The 17,728-nt window shown below is 43.1% G+C and overlaps 1 protein-coding gene across 1 annotated transcript in view; it reads left to right on the top strand.

Annotated features, from left to right (window-relative positions):
* Positions 1 to 5,348: 5,348 nt before the first annotated feature.
* The window catches only part of LOC122560268 (transcription factor E2F1-like), a 42,054-nt gene continuing 29,674 nt past the window's right edge, over positions 5,349 to 17,728 (top strand). The window contains exons 1-2 of the mRNA XM_043710794.2: positions 5,349 to 5,815; positions 13,312 to 13,402. Coding sequence (XP_043566729.2) covers positions 5,534 to 5,815; positions 13,312 to 13,402 — 373 coding nt within the window. The 5' untranslated portion in view covers positions 5,349 to 5,533. The remainder of the gene's footprint in view (positions 5,816 to 13,311; positions 13,403 to 17,728) is intronic.

The following is a 17,728-nucleotide window of genomic DNA, read 5'->3' as shown; positions in this document are numbered from 1 at the left end:
CTTTTTCCCAGAGTGGGGGAGACGCAATTACTAGGGGTCAGAATGAGAGGTGAAAAGTTTAAGGGAGATATGCGTGGAAAGTTCTTCACACAGAGGGTGGTGGGTGCCTGGAATGCATTGCCAGCGGAGGTGGTAGAGGTGGGCATGATAGCCTAATTTAAGATGTACCTAGACAGATACATGAATGGGCAGGGAGCAGAGGGATACAGATCCTTAGAAAATAGGTTTAGGTAGAGGATCTGGATCGGCGCAGGCTTGGAGGGCCGAAGGGCCTGTTCTTGTGCTGTAATTTTCCTTGTTCCTTGTTCAAAGTTGTAAAAGAGACAAAGTTAAAAAGGTTAAACATTACTTTCACAGAATAAGTGGAAAAATAAAGAAATAAGATAATAGCTAACATTAAAGCTTTTCTTAATATAAGCTAGAAAAATAACAGAATCCAGTTAAAAGTTCAACTGTTGTTTATTGAGTCTTTGTTTATTAATATGCCTTTATAAACTGCTGTCTCCAACTATCCTGCCATCTTCAATGATCTGTACACACACACGTATATATATATTCAAGTCCCTTAGTTTATGTTGTCTTTCAATGTCCTTCACTTCACTACATTGAACTCTATCTGCCACCTATCCACTCATGGCGCCAATTTGTTTGTGTCCTTTTGGAGTTCCACACTATTCTCACAGTTTACAAATCTTTCAAGTTTCTTGCCATCTGCAAACTTTCACATTGTCCTTTCACACCAAGATCAAGATCATTACTACACATCAGCAAAAGCAAGGGTCCCAAACTGACCCCTGGAGAACTCCACCAACAATCTTCTTCCAGCCTGAAAACTAACCATTGACCGTAACTCTTATTTCCTATCGCAGGGCAAATTTGGATCTATGTTACTACCGTCCCTTTTATTCCTAAACTTATAACTTTCCTCACAGGTTTATTTTGTGGTGCAATATCAAGTGCTTTCTGGAAACCCATGTACACCACATCAAAAGCACTGGCCTCATGATGCCTTTGTAACCTCTTCAAAATAATTCCAGCAAGTTGTTTAAACACAGTTTCCCCTTTAATACTCCATGCTGACTTCATCTAATCAATCCATTTTTTCCCCACATGACTATACCACTCTATTTCAAAACCATGTTTCTACAAGGTCCCCACCAATGAAGTTGAATTAACCGTAATTGCAGGGCTTATCCTTACAAATTTACTTGAACAAGGCTGTTTACAATTCTTCAGATTTTCACACCTCCCTGAGAGCAGGAAGACTGAAAGATTCTGGCTAATGTCCCTCTAATCTCCAATTCAGTTCGTTCAAAATCTTCGGATGCATCTCATCGTGGAAAATTAAGCTGCCAGTTCTGTCAATCCCTGAGCCATGTTTCTGTAATTGCTATGATATCCCAGTCCCATGTTCCTAACCATGCCCTGGGTTCATCTGCTTTCCCTGGTAGGCCTCTTGCATTGAAATAAATGCAGTTTAATTTATCAGTCCACCTTGTTCTCTGCTTTGCCCCTGCCTGCCCTGACTGTTTGACTCGCTTCTGTTCTCATCTGTACCAGTCTCAGTTTGATCTCTTTCCTCACTATCTCCTTGGCTGCCACCTCCCCCACCCCCACCTTACTAGTTTAAATCCTCCTGAGCAGCTCTAGCAGATCTCCCTGCCAGTATATTAGTCCCCTTCCAATTTAAGTGCAATCTGTCCTTCTACCCCAAAAGAGCTTCCAATGATCTAAAAATGTGAATCCTAATCCCATACACCAGCTCCTCAGCCAGGCATTCATCTGCTCTATCATCCTATTCCTGCCCTCACTAGCTCGTACCAGCAGGAGTAATCCAGATATCACTACTCTCGAGGACCTCCTTTTTAAGTTCCTGCCCAACTGTCTATAATCTCCCTTCAGAATCTCAACCTTTTCCCTTCCTATGTCGTTGGTTCCAATGTGGACAATGACCGCCTGCTGGCCCCTCTCCCCTTTGAGAACATTCTGCACCCTCTCTGAGACATCCTTGATCCTGGCACCAGGGAAGCAACACACCATTCTGATTTTTCGCTGCTGGCCACAGAAATATCTGTCTATACCTTGGACTAGAGAGTCCCCTAACACAATCGATCTCTTGGAACCCGACGTACTCATTGCATTAGAGCCAGTCACAATACCAAAAACTTGGCTGTTTGTGCTACGTTCCCCTGAGAATCCATCACTCCCTACATTTTCCAAAACATCATACTTGTTTGAAATGTGGATAGCCACAGAAGACTCCTGCGCTAGCTGCCACCTCTCTTCCTTTCCTGGAGTTAACACATCTATGTGACTCTCCCTCTTTGGCAGAGATGGATGCGAAGTGTTTGTTTCACAGTTCATCCATGTCCACTGCCTGTGTGTAAATTCGCTTTTTGGTCTATAGTTGGCACTTTTATATGTCGATAAAAGATTTTGGGATACCCCTTTATTTTGGTTGCCAGTCTTTTCTCATGATTCCTCTTTGCTTCATTTATTTGCTTTTTCTGTCTACCTCTTGGTTCTAAATTGTATTTTTTTAACCTAACACCTGACATAAGCACATTTTCTCTTCTTCATCTTAATTTTTATATCTTTAATCATCCAGGGAGCTCTGGATTTGTTTGTTCTACTTTCCCAGTTACGGTAATATACCTCAATTGTACCCGAGACTGTGGGCCAGCTGCTGGAAAATAGGGTTATAATAGTAATGTTGGTTGGTAATGACTGGCACGGATTTGATGGACTGCAGGGCTTCTATGTTGTAGATTCCTATGAGGCTATAATAGTCTCATCTTTGACGGTAGTACACTGTTTAGATACAGTTTTTCCCACCAATCTCTTGTTCCAGTCAATCCTGCTCAGTACCATCCTTGGCCTTGGAGTCAGCTCTCTACCAATTTGACTTTTCTTACACTAGATTAATGCTTGTCATTCTTCACCATCACCCTGAATCTTAACAATAAAATGATCACTGTACCCGAAGTACTCTGCCTGACACTGGATCCACCTCGCCCAACTCACTTCCAAGAACCAGGTCTGAGAGTACATCTTGTCTTATTGACTGGATGCGTACTGCTCTCATGCATGCAATCAGGAACATTTATCCTTGCCACTCCATACACTATCAGTATCACAGTCTATATTTGGGTAATTGAAGTGCCCATTATAATTACACATTATGTTGGGATTTCTCACTAATTTGCTTATAGATTTTTCTATGAATGTAAGTTTGCTCGCTGAGTTAGAAAGTTTGTTTTCAGATGTTTTGTCACTATACTAGGTAACATCATCAGTGAGCCTCCAGAGAAGCACTGGTGGTATGTCCCAGTTTCTACTTATGTGTTTAGGTTTCTTTGGGTAAATGGTGTAATTTCCAGTTCTTTTTCTAAGAGAATGGTAGATGGGATCCAAATCGATGTGTTTGTTGATAGAGTTCCGGTTGGAATGCCATGCTTCTAGGAATTCTCATGCATGTCTCTGTTTGGCTTGTCCTAGGATGCATGAGTTGTCCCAGTCAAAGTGGTGTCCTTCTTCGAAGAAGCAAATTCGAAGAGAAAAAGAACCACAAATGTTGTGACTCACCTAAAGAAACCGAAACACATAAATAGAAAGCAGGACATACCACAAGTGCTTCATCCAGAGGCTCACTGAAGATGTTACCTAATATGGTGACAAAATGTCTGAAAACAAACCTTCCAGCCCAGTGAACAAACTTACACGCCGAACCTCAACCTGAGCTACAAATCTTTTCAAAAATTGACAGATTTTTATACAGACCACACCTAGCAATGTAATTGTACCCTTTTTGTTCCTTTACTTTTACCAAATTTATTGTTGTCAAACTCTTAACTATATCCTCTTTCCCCAGCACTACAATGCTTCCTTAACCAATACACCATCCCCTTTTCTTCCTTTCTTATCTTTTCTGAACACCTTATATCCAAGAATATTTAACAGCTAGTCTTTTTCTTTCCTTGAGCTAGGTAGGTCTTGGTTATTGCATAACATCATACTTCGACATGGCAATCTGTGCCTGTAACCTCCCAGCCTTATTCACTATACTGTACTCTGTATGTTAACATATGTGCAGTGATTCTGACTTCGACTTAATTTCTTTCTCCTTTATTCCCACTTCACCTATTAACTTGCAACTCTCTACACTAACACCAGCCAAATCTCCATTTTTTGTGAACGCTGGTATCTTCCTCAACTATTGTCTTGGTTCCCACACCACTGAAAAATTAATCTAAAGCCCTCCCATCTACACTAGCAAAACACCTCAGAAGTAACTCAGACCCAGCTCTGTTCAGGTGCAACCGGTCCACTTGACAGGTACCAACTTCTCAGTCCTGGTCTTTCAAACATCCAAAGAGCTCCCTCTTCCGTCATTTAGGTGATCGAAATACAATTGCATTAACATTACAGAAATAGTATAGATGATCAAATTACATGTGAAATAACCCTCTTGAAATTGTACAAGTGTGGAAAGTACAAGTGATACAACAATGTAGAAACAGTATAAGTGATCAAAAATGGAGGCAATAATACAGCAATATGATGGATGATTTGAGATGGGCAATAATGTCTAAAAACGGGGGCAATAATATGGAACTAGCATATATGATCAAAATGAAAGTGCAATAATAAGTAAAGAAATAGCATTGATGATCAAAATACAAGTGCAATTACACCACAGAAATACAGTTGATCGAAATGCAAATACAGAAACACTACAGAAATAGTATAGGTGATTAAAATACAGGTGCAATAACACTACAGAAATAGCATAGATGATGAAAATGCAAGTGCAGTAACACTGTATAATAACATAGGTGGTCAAAGTGCAAGTGCAATAACACTAAAGAAACAAAATAGGTGTTCAAAGCTGATCCTGTTGCAATAACACTATAGAATTAGAATTCTTGATCTAAGTGCAATATAGAAATAATATAGGTAATCAAAGTGCAAATAACAATATAGACATAGTATGGTTGATCAAAAGTCAGGCTGGGGCTGGGCAATGAGTCTCCCTCTATCCTTTGAGACAGGAGTACAGAGATACACTTCCTGGTTCTACCCCCCACATTCCCTTTAAAAACACCCGCCTTCCGCATCAGCGGAAAGCCCGCCCCTTACCCCGGCCTCCCGGGTCGCCGATTGGCTGGAGGCGGCCGCCAGTCTGGAAGGGGGGCCAATCGGGAGGGCGAGGGGGGCGGGGCCGGGCATTGTGACGCAAGCACCGGCCGTTTCGCGGCAAATATTTGGCGCGTAAAAAGCAGCGAGAGAGAAGGAAGGAAGGAGAGAGAGAGGGAGAGGGAGAGGGTCAGCGGCTGCTGCTGCTGATGGCAGCAAACCCGGACTGGAGTCCAACTCCAAGTATCCTTTTTAAAGGCTGGGACACTACCCGCTGCAGTTTACAGTCACCGGCTCAGACATTCTCAAACACTAACCCCCACCTTTTCCCTCCAAAAAAAAAAGAAACAAAGCAAAGTAACAATCAGAAACAGCAACAACAATTGCAACATTGACCATGTCCAGGGAAGTGTCAGGGGCTCCGGGAAAGCCCGGAACCTCCGCTGATTCCCTCCGGACCGGCACCGGGCCCGGCCGGCCGCTGCTGATCTTCTCCTCCACCCTCTCTCCACCTCCTCCTCCTCCTCCTTCCCCGGCAAGGAGTGGCCCGGTTGAGGCGGAGAGGTCGGGGACCGGGCCCGGTCCGGAGGCGGCTCAGGGCGTCCTGGTGTTCGCTGCTACCCCCCTGGGTCCCGGCTCAGCCGAGTGGGGACAGCGGCCCCCCCTAGGGCGCCCGCCGGTAATTGGAGTGTCTGTCTGTCTGTGTATGTGTGTGAGAGACAGCAGCCAGAGGGGCTTTTTACTGAGTGTGCCATTACAGCTATCCTTGCAGCACCTGGTTATATACTGTGTGTGTTTTATGATATACTTATCTAGCGTTTAAAGCAACATCAGTAACCCTGGAAAGCATTGCTACTGTGATTGAAGACATCTCTCCTTGTTTTTTGTCACATCTGTGTGTATTCTATCGCTACTACCTGAAAGCTGCCCACATCACCAAAAGGGCTTTCTTATTATACACTATAAACATTTTCCTATAATGCTGACTGTCCTATCCTGCTGATGTGAACACTATAAACATTTTCCTATAATGCTGACTGTCCTATCCTGCTGATGTGAACACTATAAACATTTTCCTATAATGCTGACTGTCCCCTCCTGCTGATGTGAACACTATAAACATTTTCCTCTAATGCTGACTGTCCTCTCCTCATTGAGTCATAGAGATATACAGCATGGAAACAGACCCTTCAGTCCAACCTGTCCATGCCGACCAGATATTCCAACCCAATCTAGCCCCATCTGCCAGCACCCGGCCCATATCCCTCCAAACCCTTCCTATTCATATACCCATCCAAATGCCTCTTAAATGTTGCAATTGTACCAGCCTCCAGCACTTCCTCTGGCAGCTCATTCCATACACGTACCACCCTCTGTGTGCAAAAGTTGCCCCTTAGGTCTCTTTTATATCTTTCTCCTCTCACCCTAAACCTATGCCTTCTAGTTTTGGACTCCCCGACCCCAGGGAAAAGGCTTTGTCTATTTATCCTATCCATGCCCCTCATAATTTTGTAAACCTCTATAAGGTCATCCCTCAGCCTCCGATGCTCCAGGGAAAACAGCCCCAGCCTGTTCAGCCTCTCCCTGTGGCTCAAATCCTCCAACGCTGGCAACATCCTTGTAAACCTTTTCTGAACCCTTTCAAGTTTCACAACATTCTTTCCGATAGGAAGGAGACCAGAATTGCATGCAATATTCCAACGTTGGCCTAACCAATGTCCTGTACAGCCGCAGCATGACCTCCCAACTCGTGTACTCAATACTCTGACCAATAAAGGAAAGCATACCAAATGCCTTCTTCACTATCTTATCTACCTGCGACTTCACTTTCAAGGAGCTATGAACCTACACTCCAAGGTCTCTTTGTTCAGCAACACTCCCTAGGACCTCACCATTAAGTGTATAAGTCCTGCTAAGATTTGCTTTCCCAAAATGCAGCACCTCACATTTATTAGAATTAAACTCCATCTGCCACTTCTCAGCCCATTGGCCCATCTGGTCCAGATCCTGTTGTAATCTGAGGTAAGCTTCTTCGCTGTCCACTACACCTCCAATTTTGGTGTCATCTGCAAACTTACTAACTATACTTTTTATGCTCGCATCCAAATCATTTATGTAAATGACAAAAAGTAGAGGACCCAGCACCGATCCTTGTGGCACTCCACTGGTCACAGGCCTCCAGTCTGAAAAACAACCCTCCACCACCACCCTGTCTTCTACCTTTGAGGCAGTTCTGTATCCAAATGGCTAGCTCTCCCTGTATTCCATGAGATCTAACCTTGCTCATCAGTCTTCCATGGAGAACCTTATCGAATGCCTTACTGAAGTCCATATAGATCACATCTCCTGCTCTGCCTCATCAATCCTCTTTATTACTTCTTCAAAAAACTCAATCAAGTTTGTGAGACATGATTTCCCACGCACAAAGCCATGTCGACTATCCCTAATCAGAGTTCTTGGGTACACCTGATCAGGTCGTGGTATTTATCCACCTTTAACCATTTAAAGACATCCAGCACATCCTCCACTGAAAGTGGACATTTTTCAAGATGTCACCATCTATTTCCCTACAGTCTATATCTTCCATATCCTTTTCCACTGTAAATACTGATGCAAAATATTCATTTAGTATCTCCCCCATTTTCTGTGGCTCCACACAAAGGCTGCATTGCTGATCTTTGAGGGGCCCTATTCTCTCCCGAGTTACCCTTTTTTCCTTAATATATTTGTAAACACCCTTTGGATTCTCCTTAATTCTATTTGCTAAATCTATCTCATGTCCCCGTTTTGCCCTCCTGATTTCCCTCTTAAGTATACTCCTACTTCCTTTATACTCTTCTAAGGATTCACTCGATGCTGATGTAAACACTATAAACATTTTCCTATAATGCTGATTGTCCTCTCCTCCTGATGTGAACACTATAAATATTTTCTTATAATGCTGACTGACCTCTCTTGCTGATGTAAACACTATACACATTTTCCTATAATGATGACTGGCCTCCCCTCCTGATGTAAACACTATAAACATTTTTGTATGATGCTGACAGACCTCTCTTGCTGATGTAAATGCTATAAGCATTTTCCTATAATGCTGATTGTCCTCTCCTGATGTAAACACTATAAACATTTTCCTATAATGCTGATTATCCTCTCCTGCTGGTGTGACCACTATGAGCATTTTCCCATAATGCTGACTGTCCTATCCTGCTAATGTGATTAATATATACATTTTCCTATAATGCTGATTGTCCTCTCCTGCTGATGTGACCACTATGAACATTTTCCTATAATGCTGACTGTCCACTCCTGATGTAAACACTAAAAACATTTTTGTATAGTGCTAACTGTCCTATCCTGCTTATGTAAACCCTGTAAACATTTTCCTATAATGCTGACTGTCCTCTCCTGCTGATGTGAACACTATAAACATTTTCCTATAATGCTGATTGTCCTGTCCTCCTGATGTAAACACTATAAGCATTTTCCTATAATGCTGATTGTCCTCTCCTAATGTAAACACTATAAGCATTTTCCTATAATGCTGACTGATTTCTCCTGCTGACGTGATCAGTATATCCATCTTCGTATTGTTCTGACTGTCTTATCCTGCTGATGTAAATACTCTTAAACATTTTCCTATAATGCTGACTGTCCTCTCCTGATGTAAACACTATAAACATTTTTGTATAGTGCTAACTGTCCTATCCTGCTTATGTAAACCCTGTAAACATTTTCCTATAATGCTAACTGTCCTCTCCAGCTGATGTGAACACTATAAGCATTTTCCTATAATGCTGATGGTCCTCTCCTCCTGATGTAAACACTATAAACATTTTCCTATAATGCTGACTGTCCTTTCCTCCTGATGTAAACACTATAAACATTTTCCTATAATGCTGATGGTCCTCTCCTCCTGATGTAAACACTATAAGCATTTTCCTATAATGCTGACGATGCTCTCCTCCTGATGTAAACACTATTAGCATTTTCCTATAATGCTGACGGTCCTTTCCTCCTGATGTAAGCATTATAAACATTTTCCTATAATGCTGACTGTCCTCTCCTCCTGATGTAAACACTATAAACATTTTCCTTTAATGCTGACTGTCCTCTCCTCCTGATGTAAACACTATAAACATTTTCCTATAATGCTGACTGTCGTCTCCTGATGTAAACACTATAAACATTTTCCTATAATGCTGACTGTCCTCTCCTCCTGATGTAAACACTATAAACATTTTCCTATAATGCTGACTGTCCTCTCCTCCTGATGTAAACAGTAAAACATTTTCCTATAATACTGACTGTCCTCTCCTCCTGATGTAAACACTATAAACATTTTCCTATAATGCTGACTGTCCTCTCCTCCTGATGTAAACACTATAAACATTTTCCTATAATGCTGACTGTCCTCTCCTCCTGATGTAAACACTATAAACATTTTCCTATAATGCTGACGATGCTCTCCTCCTGATGTAAACACTATAAACATTTCCCTATAATGCTGACTGTCCTCTCCTGATGTAAACACTATAAGCATTTTCCTATAATGCTGACGATGCTCTCCTCCTGATGCAAACACTATAAACATTTCCCTATAATGCTGACTGTCCTCTCCTGATGTAAACACTACTAGCATTTTCCTATAATGCTGACGGTCCTTTCCTCCCTATGTAAACATTATAAACATTTTCCTATAATGCTGACTGTCCTCTCCTCCTGATGTAAACACTATAAACATTTTCCTATAATGCTGACTGCCCTCTCCTCCTGATGTAAACACTATAAACATTTTCCTATAATGCTGACTGTCCTCTCCTCCTGATGTAAACACTATAAACATTTTCCTATAATGCTGACGATGCTCTCCTCCTGATGTAAACACTATAAACATTTCCCTATAATGCTGACTGTCCTCTCCTGATGTAAACACTATTAGCATTTTCCTATAATGCTGACGATGCTCTCCTCCTGATGTAAACACTATAAACATTTCCCTCTAATGCTGACTGTCCTCTCCTCCTGATGTAAACACTATAAACATTTTCCTATAATGCTGACTGTCCTCTCCTGCTGATGTGAACACTATAAACATTTTCCTATAATGCTGACGATGCTCTCCTCCTGATGTAAACACTATAAACATTTCTCTATAATGCTGACTGTCCTCTCCTGATGTAAACACTATTAGCATTTTCCTATAATGCTGACGATGCTCTCCTCCTGATGTAAACACTATAAACATTTCCCTATAATGCTGACTGTCCTCTCCTGATGTAAACACTATTAGCATTTTCCTATAATGCTGACGGTCCTTTCCTCCTGATGTAAGCATTATAAACATTTTCCTATAATGCTGACTGTCCTCTCCTCCTGATGTAAACACTATAAACATTTTCCTATAATGCTGACTGTCCTCTCCTCCTGATGTAAACACGATAAACATTTTCCTATAATGCTGACTGTCCTCTCCTCTTGATGTAAACACTATAAACATTTTCCTATAATGCTGACTGTCCTCTCCTCCTGATGTAAACACGATAAACATTTTCCTATAATGCTGACTGTCCTCTCCTCTTGATGTAAACACTATAAACATTTTCCTATAATGCTGACTGTCCTCTCCTCCTGATGTAAACACGATAAACATTTTCCTATAATGCTGACTGTCCTCTCCTCTTGATGTAAACACTATAAACATTTTCCTATAATGCTGACTGTCCTCTCCTCTTGATGTAAACACTATAAACATTTGCCCATTCAACGTAGACAATGTAGAAAGCAGCGTATAATAGGGTTAAATTTCCATCCAAAGGTTTTTGGGGTGTTGTGCCAGATGAGATACTTTCATCTTGGGCATGGGGTGTTCCGGGAGCTCTTGACTTCATATTTGGTCATTGTGCGGATTGTATGAGCTTTCCTAAGCTGACCGTTTGTCTGTGAGTGTGTTGCTAAGTTATCTCTGACTACCATATCATGTCTATGACCCACATTGTATGTGTGAGTATGAACCGCAAGACATGCAGCAAACCTTTTTCGAGTTGGGAAGATAGTCTGTGCAAATAATTCAAGCAGCCCTGAAATTTTAATCAAAGATGCTTAACTGCCTTTGCCATATGTCTGTAAAATCTCCTTATGCTGAATGTTGTCAAAATCTGTCTGGTTCACTCATGCCATTTGGGGCAGGAAATTTGGTGACTTGTAGTTACCTTGTTTGTAACACCAGGCCCACATCAGTGGGGACACACTCTCGCTGCCTTCTGAAGTTATTTAACAAAGCATAATTTCCTGTCAATCTTCAACTCTTTACCCCATTCCCATCTGGGGCCTTTCAGTAAAGTGATAGGTCTTCGGAGACAGGTTGCAGGGGAACCAATGTTTGAACCACATAATAGAAAACTGAGTATGTTGGGTTACTGGTGTATTGGAGACACAGCTTAGGTCCTAAATGCTGGAATTCCCTCTCTGAACCTGTCTTCCCTTCCCTTAAGATGCACGTTAACCAAGCCTTTGGTCGCCTCTCTGAATGTTGATCCCATATTACTGGTGTCATTTCTTCTTGATGAAGATCTTATGCCCAAAAAGGTCGACTCTCCTGCTCCTCAGATGCTGCCTGAGCTGCTGTGCTTTTCCAGCTCCACACGTTTTGACGATGAGAGGGAAAATTGTTTGTAACCTCTTGTCTTCCCATGAACTGCTAGCTGTGAAATTGTTACACAGCGAGTTGTGATCAGAAACATTCTTCTGAAAGGATGTTGGAAGCAAGTTCAAAAGTAATTTTCAAAGAAATTTGGATAAAAACTTGAAAAGGAAATCCTTGCCGGACCAATGGGTCAGAGCCATAGAAGCCATAATTAGCTAGCTTGCTGAGGGAGCGGTGTGCTGCATGAGCCTCACTCTGCTGCCAGTCAATAAGATTGTGGCTGACCTAATGATGATGATGCCAAACCCAATTCTATGTGCTCCCCCAATAACTCTCAACTCTGGATGAAAATTGTTGCCCTCGATCTATTCAGTGACCCAGCCTTCACTCTTAATGGAAGGGAATTTTAAACAAGGCTGATTCTTGGCTGAGGAAGATCTTGTCTCAATGTTAAATGGGAGAACCCTTATTTTTAAACTCTCGCCCCATGTTGTAGATTCCTCCATGAGAAGAAACATCCTCTCAGTGTCCATACTGTCCAAACTTTCAATATGATCACCTCACATTCTAACAAATTCCAAAGAGTATAGATCTAACTTAGTCACCCTTTCCTCCTGAGAAGGGGAGGTGATGGTCAAGAGGTATTATTGTTAGACTATTAATCCAGAAACTCAGCCCATGTTCTGGAGACCTGGGTTCGAATCCCACTGCGGCAGGTGGTAGAATTTGAATTCAACAGAGGGAAAAAAACCTGGAATTAAGAATCTATTGATGAGCATGAAACCATTGTCAATTGTCAGAAAAACCCATCTGGCTCATTAATGTCCTTCCAGGAAGGAAATCTGCCATCCTCACCTGGTCTGGCCTACATGTGATTCCAGAGCCACAGCGGTGTGATTGACTCTCTGTGAAATGGCTTGAGCAGGCCATTCAGTTCAGGGGCAACTAGGGACAGGCATTAAATGCTGGCTCCCCAGCCACACCCGCATTCCATGAGTGAATTTTTAAAAAAAACCCTTCATCTCAGGAATCAGCTAACTGAGCCTTCTCTGAACAGTTCCAATAGAAGCGATGTTTGAGAATCACAACCTCAACCAGTTCCAATGGAAGGACATCCCTCCTTAAGAAAGGAAACTAAAAGTGTTCATGTTATACAAAGTGCTGTCTCACAAATGCCATATACAATTGTAGTAGGACTTGCCCACTTTTACTCTCCAAACCCCTCGCAATAAAAGACAACATTGTGCATGCCTTCCCAATGACCTGCTCCTTCTGTGTGCTAGCTTTTTGTAATTCATGTCGAGGGTCACCCAAGATCCTTCTGTACAGCGGCTTCCTGCATTCTTTCTACATTGACACGCACACTCTGCTTTACCGTTTCTCCTGCCAAAGTGGACATTCTTGCTGTTTTTTCCTGCTCTAATGATGGGATTGTATGGAAGGTGATCGGCCAAGAGGAGGCGGGGACTGAGGCGGTAGTTTGTGAGCGAGTTGGTTTCTCACCCGGCTCCTTCCGGTGCTCTTTGCAGGTGAAGAGGAAGTTGGAGCTGGAGAGTGATCATCAGTATCTGGCCATGGAGATGGTGAGCCCCAGAGGGAAAGGCAAGTCTTCAGGGAGAGGTATGATGCATTTTAATGAAACCTGTGACTGTGCCTTGCTTTGTAACATGTGCAATGCCCCAGCTGTCAAAGACTCCAGCCCTCTAGTATCATCTCCCCTACCTCAACAAGCTTTAGAGTGCACCTGGGTCTTTGCACTTGGTGCCAGGCCCTCATTGGCAACGGCCTGAGATTGGGTGATTGTTCGTCTCTTCTGATTAGAAGATGAGATGTGGTTGTAGTTGGTCTCCCTCATTATTGGCTGGGCAGCGGACCAGTACTAGAGACAGTAAGGACAGCAAATGCTGGAGGTCAGAGTCAATAGATGTGAAGCTGGAAGAGCACAGCAGGTCAGACAACCTCCAAGAAGCAGGAGAGTCAACGTTTTGGCCCGAAACCTTTCATTGGGACTGACAAAGGGTTTTGACCCGAAATATTGCCTTTCCTGCTCTTCAGATGCTGTCTGGGGCCTGCTGTTTTCTTCCAGCTTCATATCTATTAACTGGAGCAGATCCGTGCCTGATGGCCACTCTGCCTGTTGTAGCTGTGCTAGTTTGCCAGGTTTGAAGGCTGATGTTTCCACTCAAGCTGTGCCTGGGCCCCTTCTCCATCACTGTCCCTGCCTCAGCTCAGCTTCATTCACACCTCTTGTTAACCTCCCACCTCGATATTCCAAAACTCTCAGGGCTCGACCTCCTCTGTAACAGCAGCTCAACATAAACTGCTCATGTTTGAGCTTGGATCGGTTCCTGTATACCCACATGTCCCAGACCTACATCATCTCCTGTCCAGCAACACACTGATTTCAAAGTTCTCACCCTTGTCTCTGAGCTCGCTCCTCCTGACCCCTTGCCACCACCTGCAGCTCAACAGCCCTCATAGTCCTCTCTGTGTATCTCGCGTTCTTACCTCTGACACAGGCCTGATTGCTTTCATTTCTAAAGTTAAAAATTACACAACACCAGGTTATAGTCCAACAGGTTATAGTCACACAACCACCTGATGAAGAAGCAGCGCTCCGAAAGCTAGTGCTTTCAATTAAACCTGTTGGACTATAACCTGGTGTTGTGTGATTTTTAACTTTGTCCACCCCAGTCCAACACCAGCATCTCCAAACCTTGCTTTCATTTCAACATTACAGCCTTCAGCTGCCCGTGTCCCAAACTCCGGAGTTCCCCTGAATCTTTCTCCCTATCCTGGGGCGGCACGTTGGCTCAGTGGTTAGTACTGCTGCCTCACAGCTCCAGGTTCGATTCCCCCCTCAGGTGACTGCTTGTGCAGTTTGCACATTCTCCCCGTGTCTGTGAACGTTTCCTCCATGGTGCCCAGGAATGTGTAGGCCAGGTGAATTAACCATGGGAAATGCATGGGTAGGGTGGTGTGTCTGGGTGGAATGCTCTTCAAAGGGCCAAATAGCCTGCCTCCACAGTGTAAGGATTCTATGATTTAGGGTGTTCCTTAAATCCCACCAAGCTTTTGGTCAGCTCTCCTGATTTCCCCTTGTGAGGCTGAACGTCTTTTACTGCAGTGAAGCTGCTACATATCAGCATTCTGTTTAGGAGTAGGCCATTTGGCCCCTCGGATCTGCTCTACCATTTAATATGATCAGGATTTGATTGTGACCCCAACTCCCCATTCCCGCCTACACCCGATAATCTCTTACTCCGTTCCTTAATATGAATCTTTCGACATGGATGGCACGGTGGCTCAGTGGTTAGCACTGCTGCCTCACAGCACCAGGGATCTGGGTTCGATTCCAGCCTCGGGCGACTGTCTGTATAGAGTTTGCACGTTCTCCCCGTGTCTGCGTGGGTTTCCTCCGGGTGCTCCGGTTTCCTCCCACAGTCCAAAGATGTGCAGGTTAGGTGAATTGGCCACGCTAAATTGCCCACAGTGTTAGGTGCATTAGTCAGGGGTAAATATACGGTAGGGGAATGGGTCTGGGTGGGTTGCTTTTTGGGGGGTGGTCGGCGCAGACTTGTTGGGCAGAAGGGCCTGTTTCCATACTGTGAGCTATCTAATCTAATCTGTCTTCAGTCTCTACTTCCACTGTCAATGTGGAAGAGAACTCCAAAGGCTCATATGACTGTTTAGAGAGGCAAACTTTCACCCTATCTGAGTCTTAAATAGGTGATCTCTAATTGAAAAATACGTTCCAGACTCTCCCATAACAGGAGAACCCTGTTCATATCCACCCAGTGAAGACCTCTCTGGATCTGGTGTGTTTCATAGGGTCATAGAGATGTACAGCATGGAAACAGACCCTTCGGTCCAACTCGTCCATGCTGACCAGATATCCTAAATTAATCTAATCCCATTTGCCAGCACTTGGCCCATATCCCTCTAAACCCTTCCTATTCATATACCCATCCAGGTACCTTTTAAATGCTGTAATTGTACCAACCGCCCCACTTCCTCTGGCAGCTCATTCCAGAAACTTGGCTGTTCGTGCTACATTCCCTTGACAGTCCATCACTCTCTACATTTTCCAAAACAGTATACTTGGCGTCTTCCGCTTTCAAACAGCAGCAGAGCAAGGCTAGCCTGTGCAATCCTTCCACACGAGCTAACCAGGTTGGATTCCAGGCAGTAGTCTAGTAAACCATCTCTGAACTGTTTCCAATGCATTTCTGTCATTCCTTACTAAGGTGACCAATACTGTACAGATGTGGTCAACTGAAGCATCACCTTCCTACGCTTGTATTCAGTTCCAGTGCAAGTTCTTGTTGAATGATCAATGCTGCATGTGGGACCCCCAACCCCGATGTTGTGCTGGACTCTATACAGTGCATAGGGCGATCTGCACTTGCAGATGAGATGTTAAACCAATCTGGCCTCCCAGGTGGATGCAGATGGTCCCCAGCGCTAATATGAAGAAAAGTGGTAGGGGAGTTTCCCCTGATGTCCTGGCCAATATTTACCAATCCATATCACTTCAAAACCAAGCAAATTATCTGGATATTATCATCCTGTTATTTGTAGGAACTTGTGTTCTTCACCAAGTGCTTTGGAATGTTCTCAAGTTATGCATCAAACTGCATAGATTCCTGTTGGACTTAGTCCTAAGATCTTAAAAATAATGAGATAGTTGATGCATTGGTGTTCATTTTACAAATCTTCCTTGATTCAGGAGCTGTCCTATTAGATTGGAAGACAACACATGTAACCCCTTCATTCAGAAACAAAGGGAGACAGAAAGTAGGAAGCTACAGGCTGGTTAACTTCTTATCTGTCTTGGGGAAAATGTTCGAAGGTATTCTTAAAGAGGTTATTAACAGGGAACTTGGATAAGTTCAAGGGAATTGGGCAGTCAGTATGATTCTGTGAAAGGAATATCGCATCCAATCAAACTGTGGAAGTCCTTTGAGGAAGTAATGTGCTGTGAAGAAAGGGATTTCTGGAAATTTTGATGTCAAAGATTTTTACTGAAAAGGTTGTGGTTTTGGAGGTAGCATATTAACATGGATAGAACAGGAAGCAGAGCTGTCATAAATGAGAGGTTGCTGGAAAAGCTCAGCAGGTCTGGCCACATCTGTGAAGAGAAACCAGTGTTAACGTTTCAGCTTCTGAGGAAGAATCAGTGGACCCGAAATGTTAACTCTGATTTCTCTTCACAGATGCTGCCAGACCTGCTGCGCTTTTCCAGCAACTTCTGTTTTTGTTTCTGATTTACAGCATCCACAGTTCTTTCGGTTTTTATGGGCATAAAAGAGTCTTTCTTTCAGCTTAGAAAGCTATGAAAAGGAGTGTACCGCAGGGATTGGTAATAGGACCTCAACTGTTTACAATTAGTGTAAAATGACAGGGTAGATGTGGAAAGGATCTTTCCTTTTGTGGGAGAATCTGCAACTAGGGGGTCACTGTTAAAAACCCATGTAAAACAGAGGAGACAAATTGTTTTTGCCCTCAAGTTGTTGGAAACCCCTTCTGTAAAGTTTTTGAAAACCGAGTGCTGGAATACTTAGAAGGTAGAGGTGGATTCCCTGTTTGGTAAGTAGGTGAAAGATTACCAGGATAGATGGGAATGTGGATTTGAACTTACAATCAGCACAGCCCTGACCTTCTGAATGGTGAAGCAAGCTCAAGAGGAAGGATGGCTATCTTTTTAAAAAGTTTGTTCTCAGAGTGAGGCTGGGCTGGCATTTATGTTCTAGAGAGTAGGTAAGAGTCAACCATATTGCTACGAGTCACATATAGACCAGACGAGATAATCATTAGAACCTTAATTCCAGATTTTGTTTTCTTCCTGGTTCATCTGCCATGGCAGGACACGCACCTGGGTTGCCAGAAGGTTATTTGAGTTTCTGGATTAATACAACTAGGCCATTGTCTCCTTTCTATTCCTGA

This window comes from Chiloscyllium plagiosum, unplaced genomic scaffold (genome assembly GCF_037043375.1).
Source record: "Chiloscyllium plagiosum isolate Xiang-an unplaced genomic scaffold, Cpla_swu_hap1 HiC_scaffold_15, whole genome shotgun sequence".
NCBI classification, from domain to species: domain Eukaryota; kingdom Metazoa; phylum Chordata; class Chondrichthyes; order Orectolobiformes; family Hemiscylliidae; genus Chiloscyllium; species Chiloscyllium plagiosum.
Note: the sequence above shows the minus strand (reverse complement) of the source record. Positions and strands in the feature narration are given on the sequence as shown.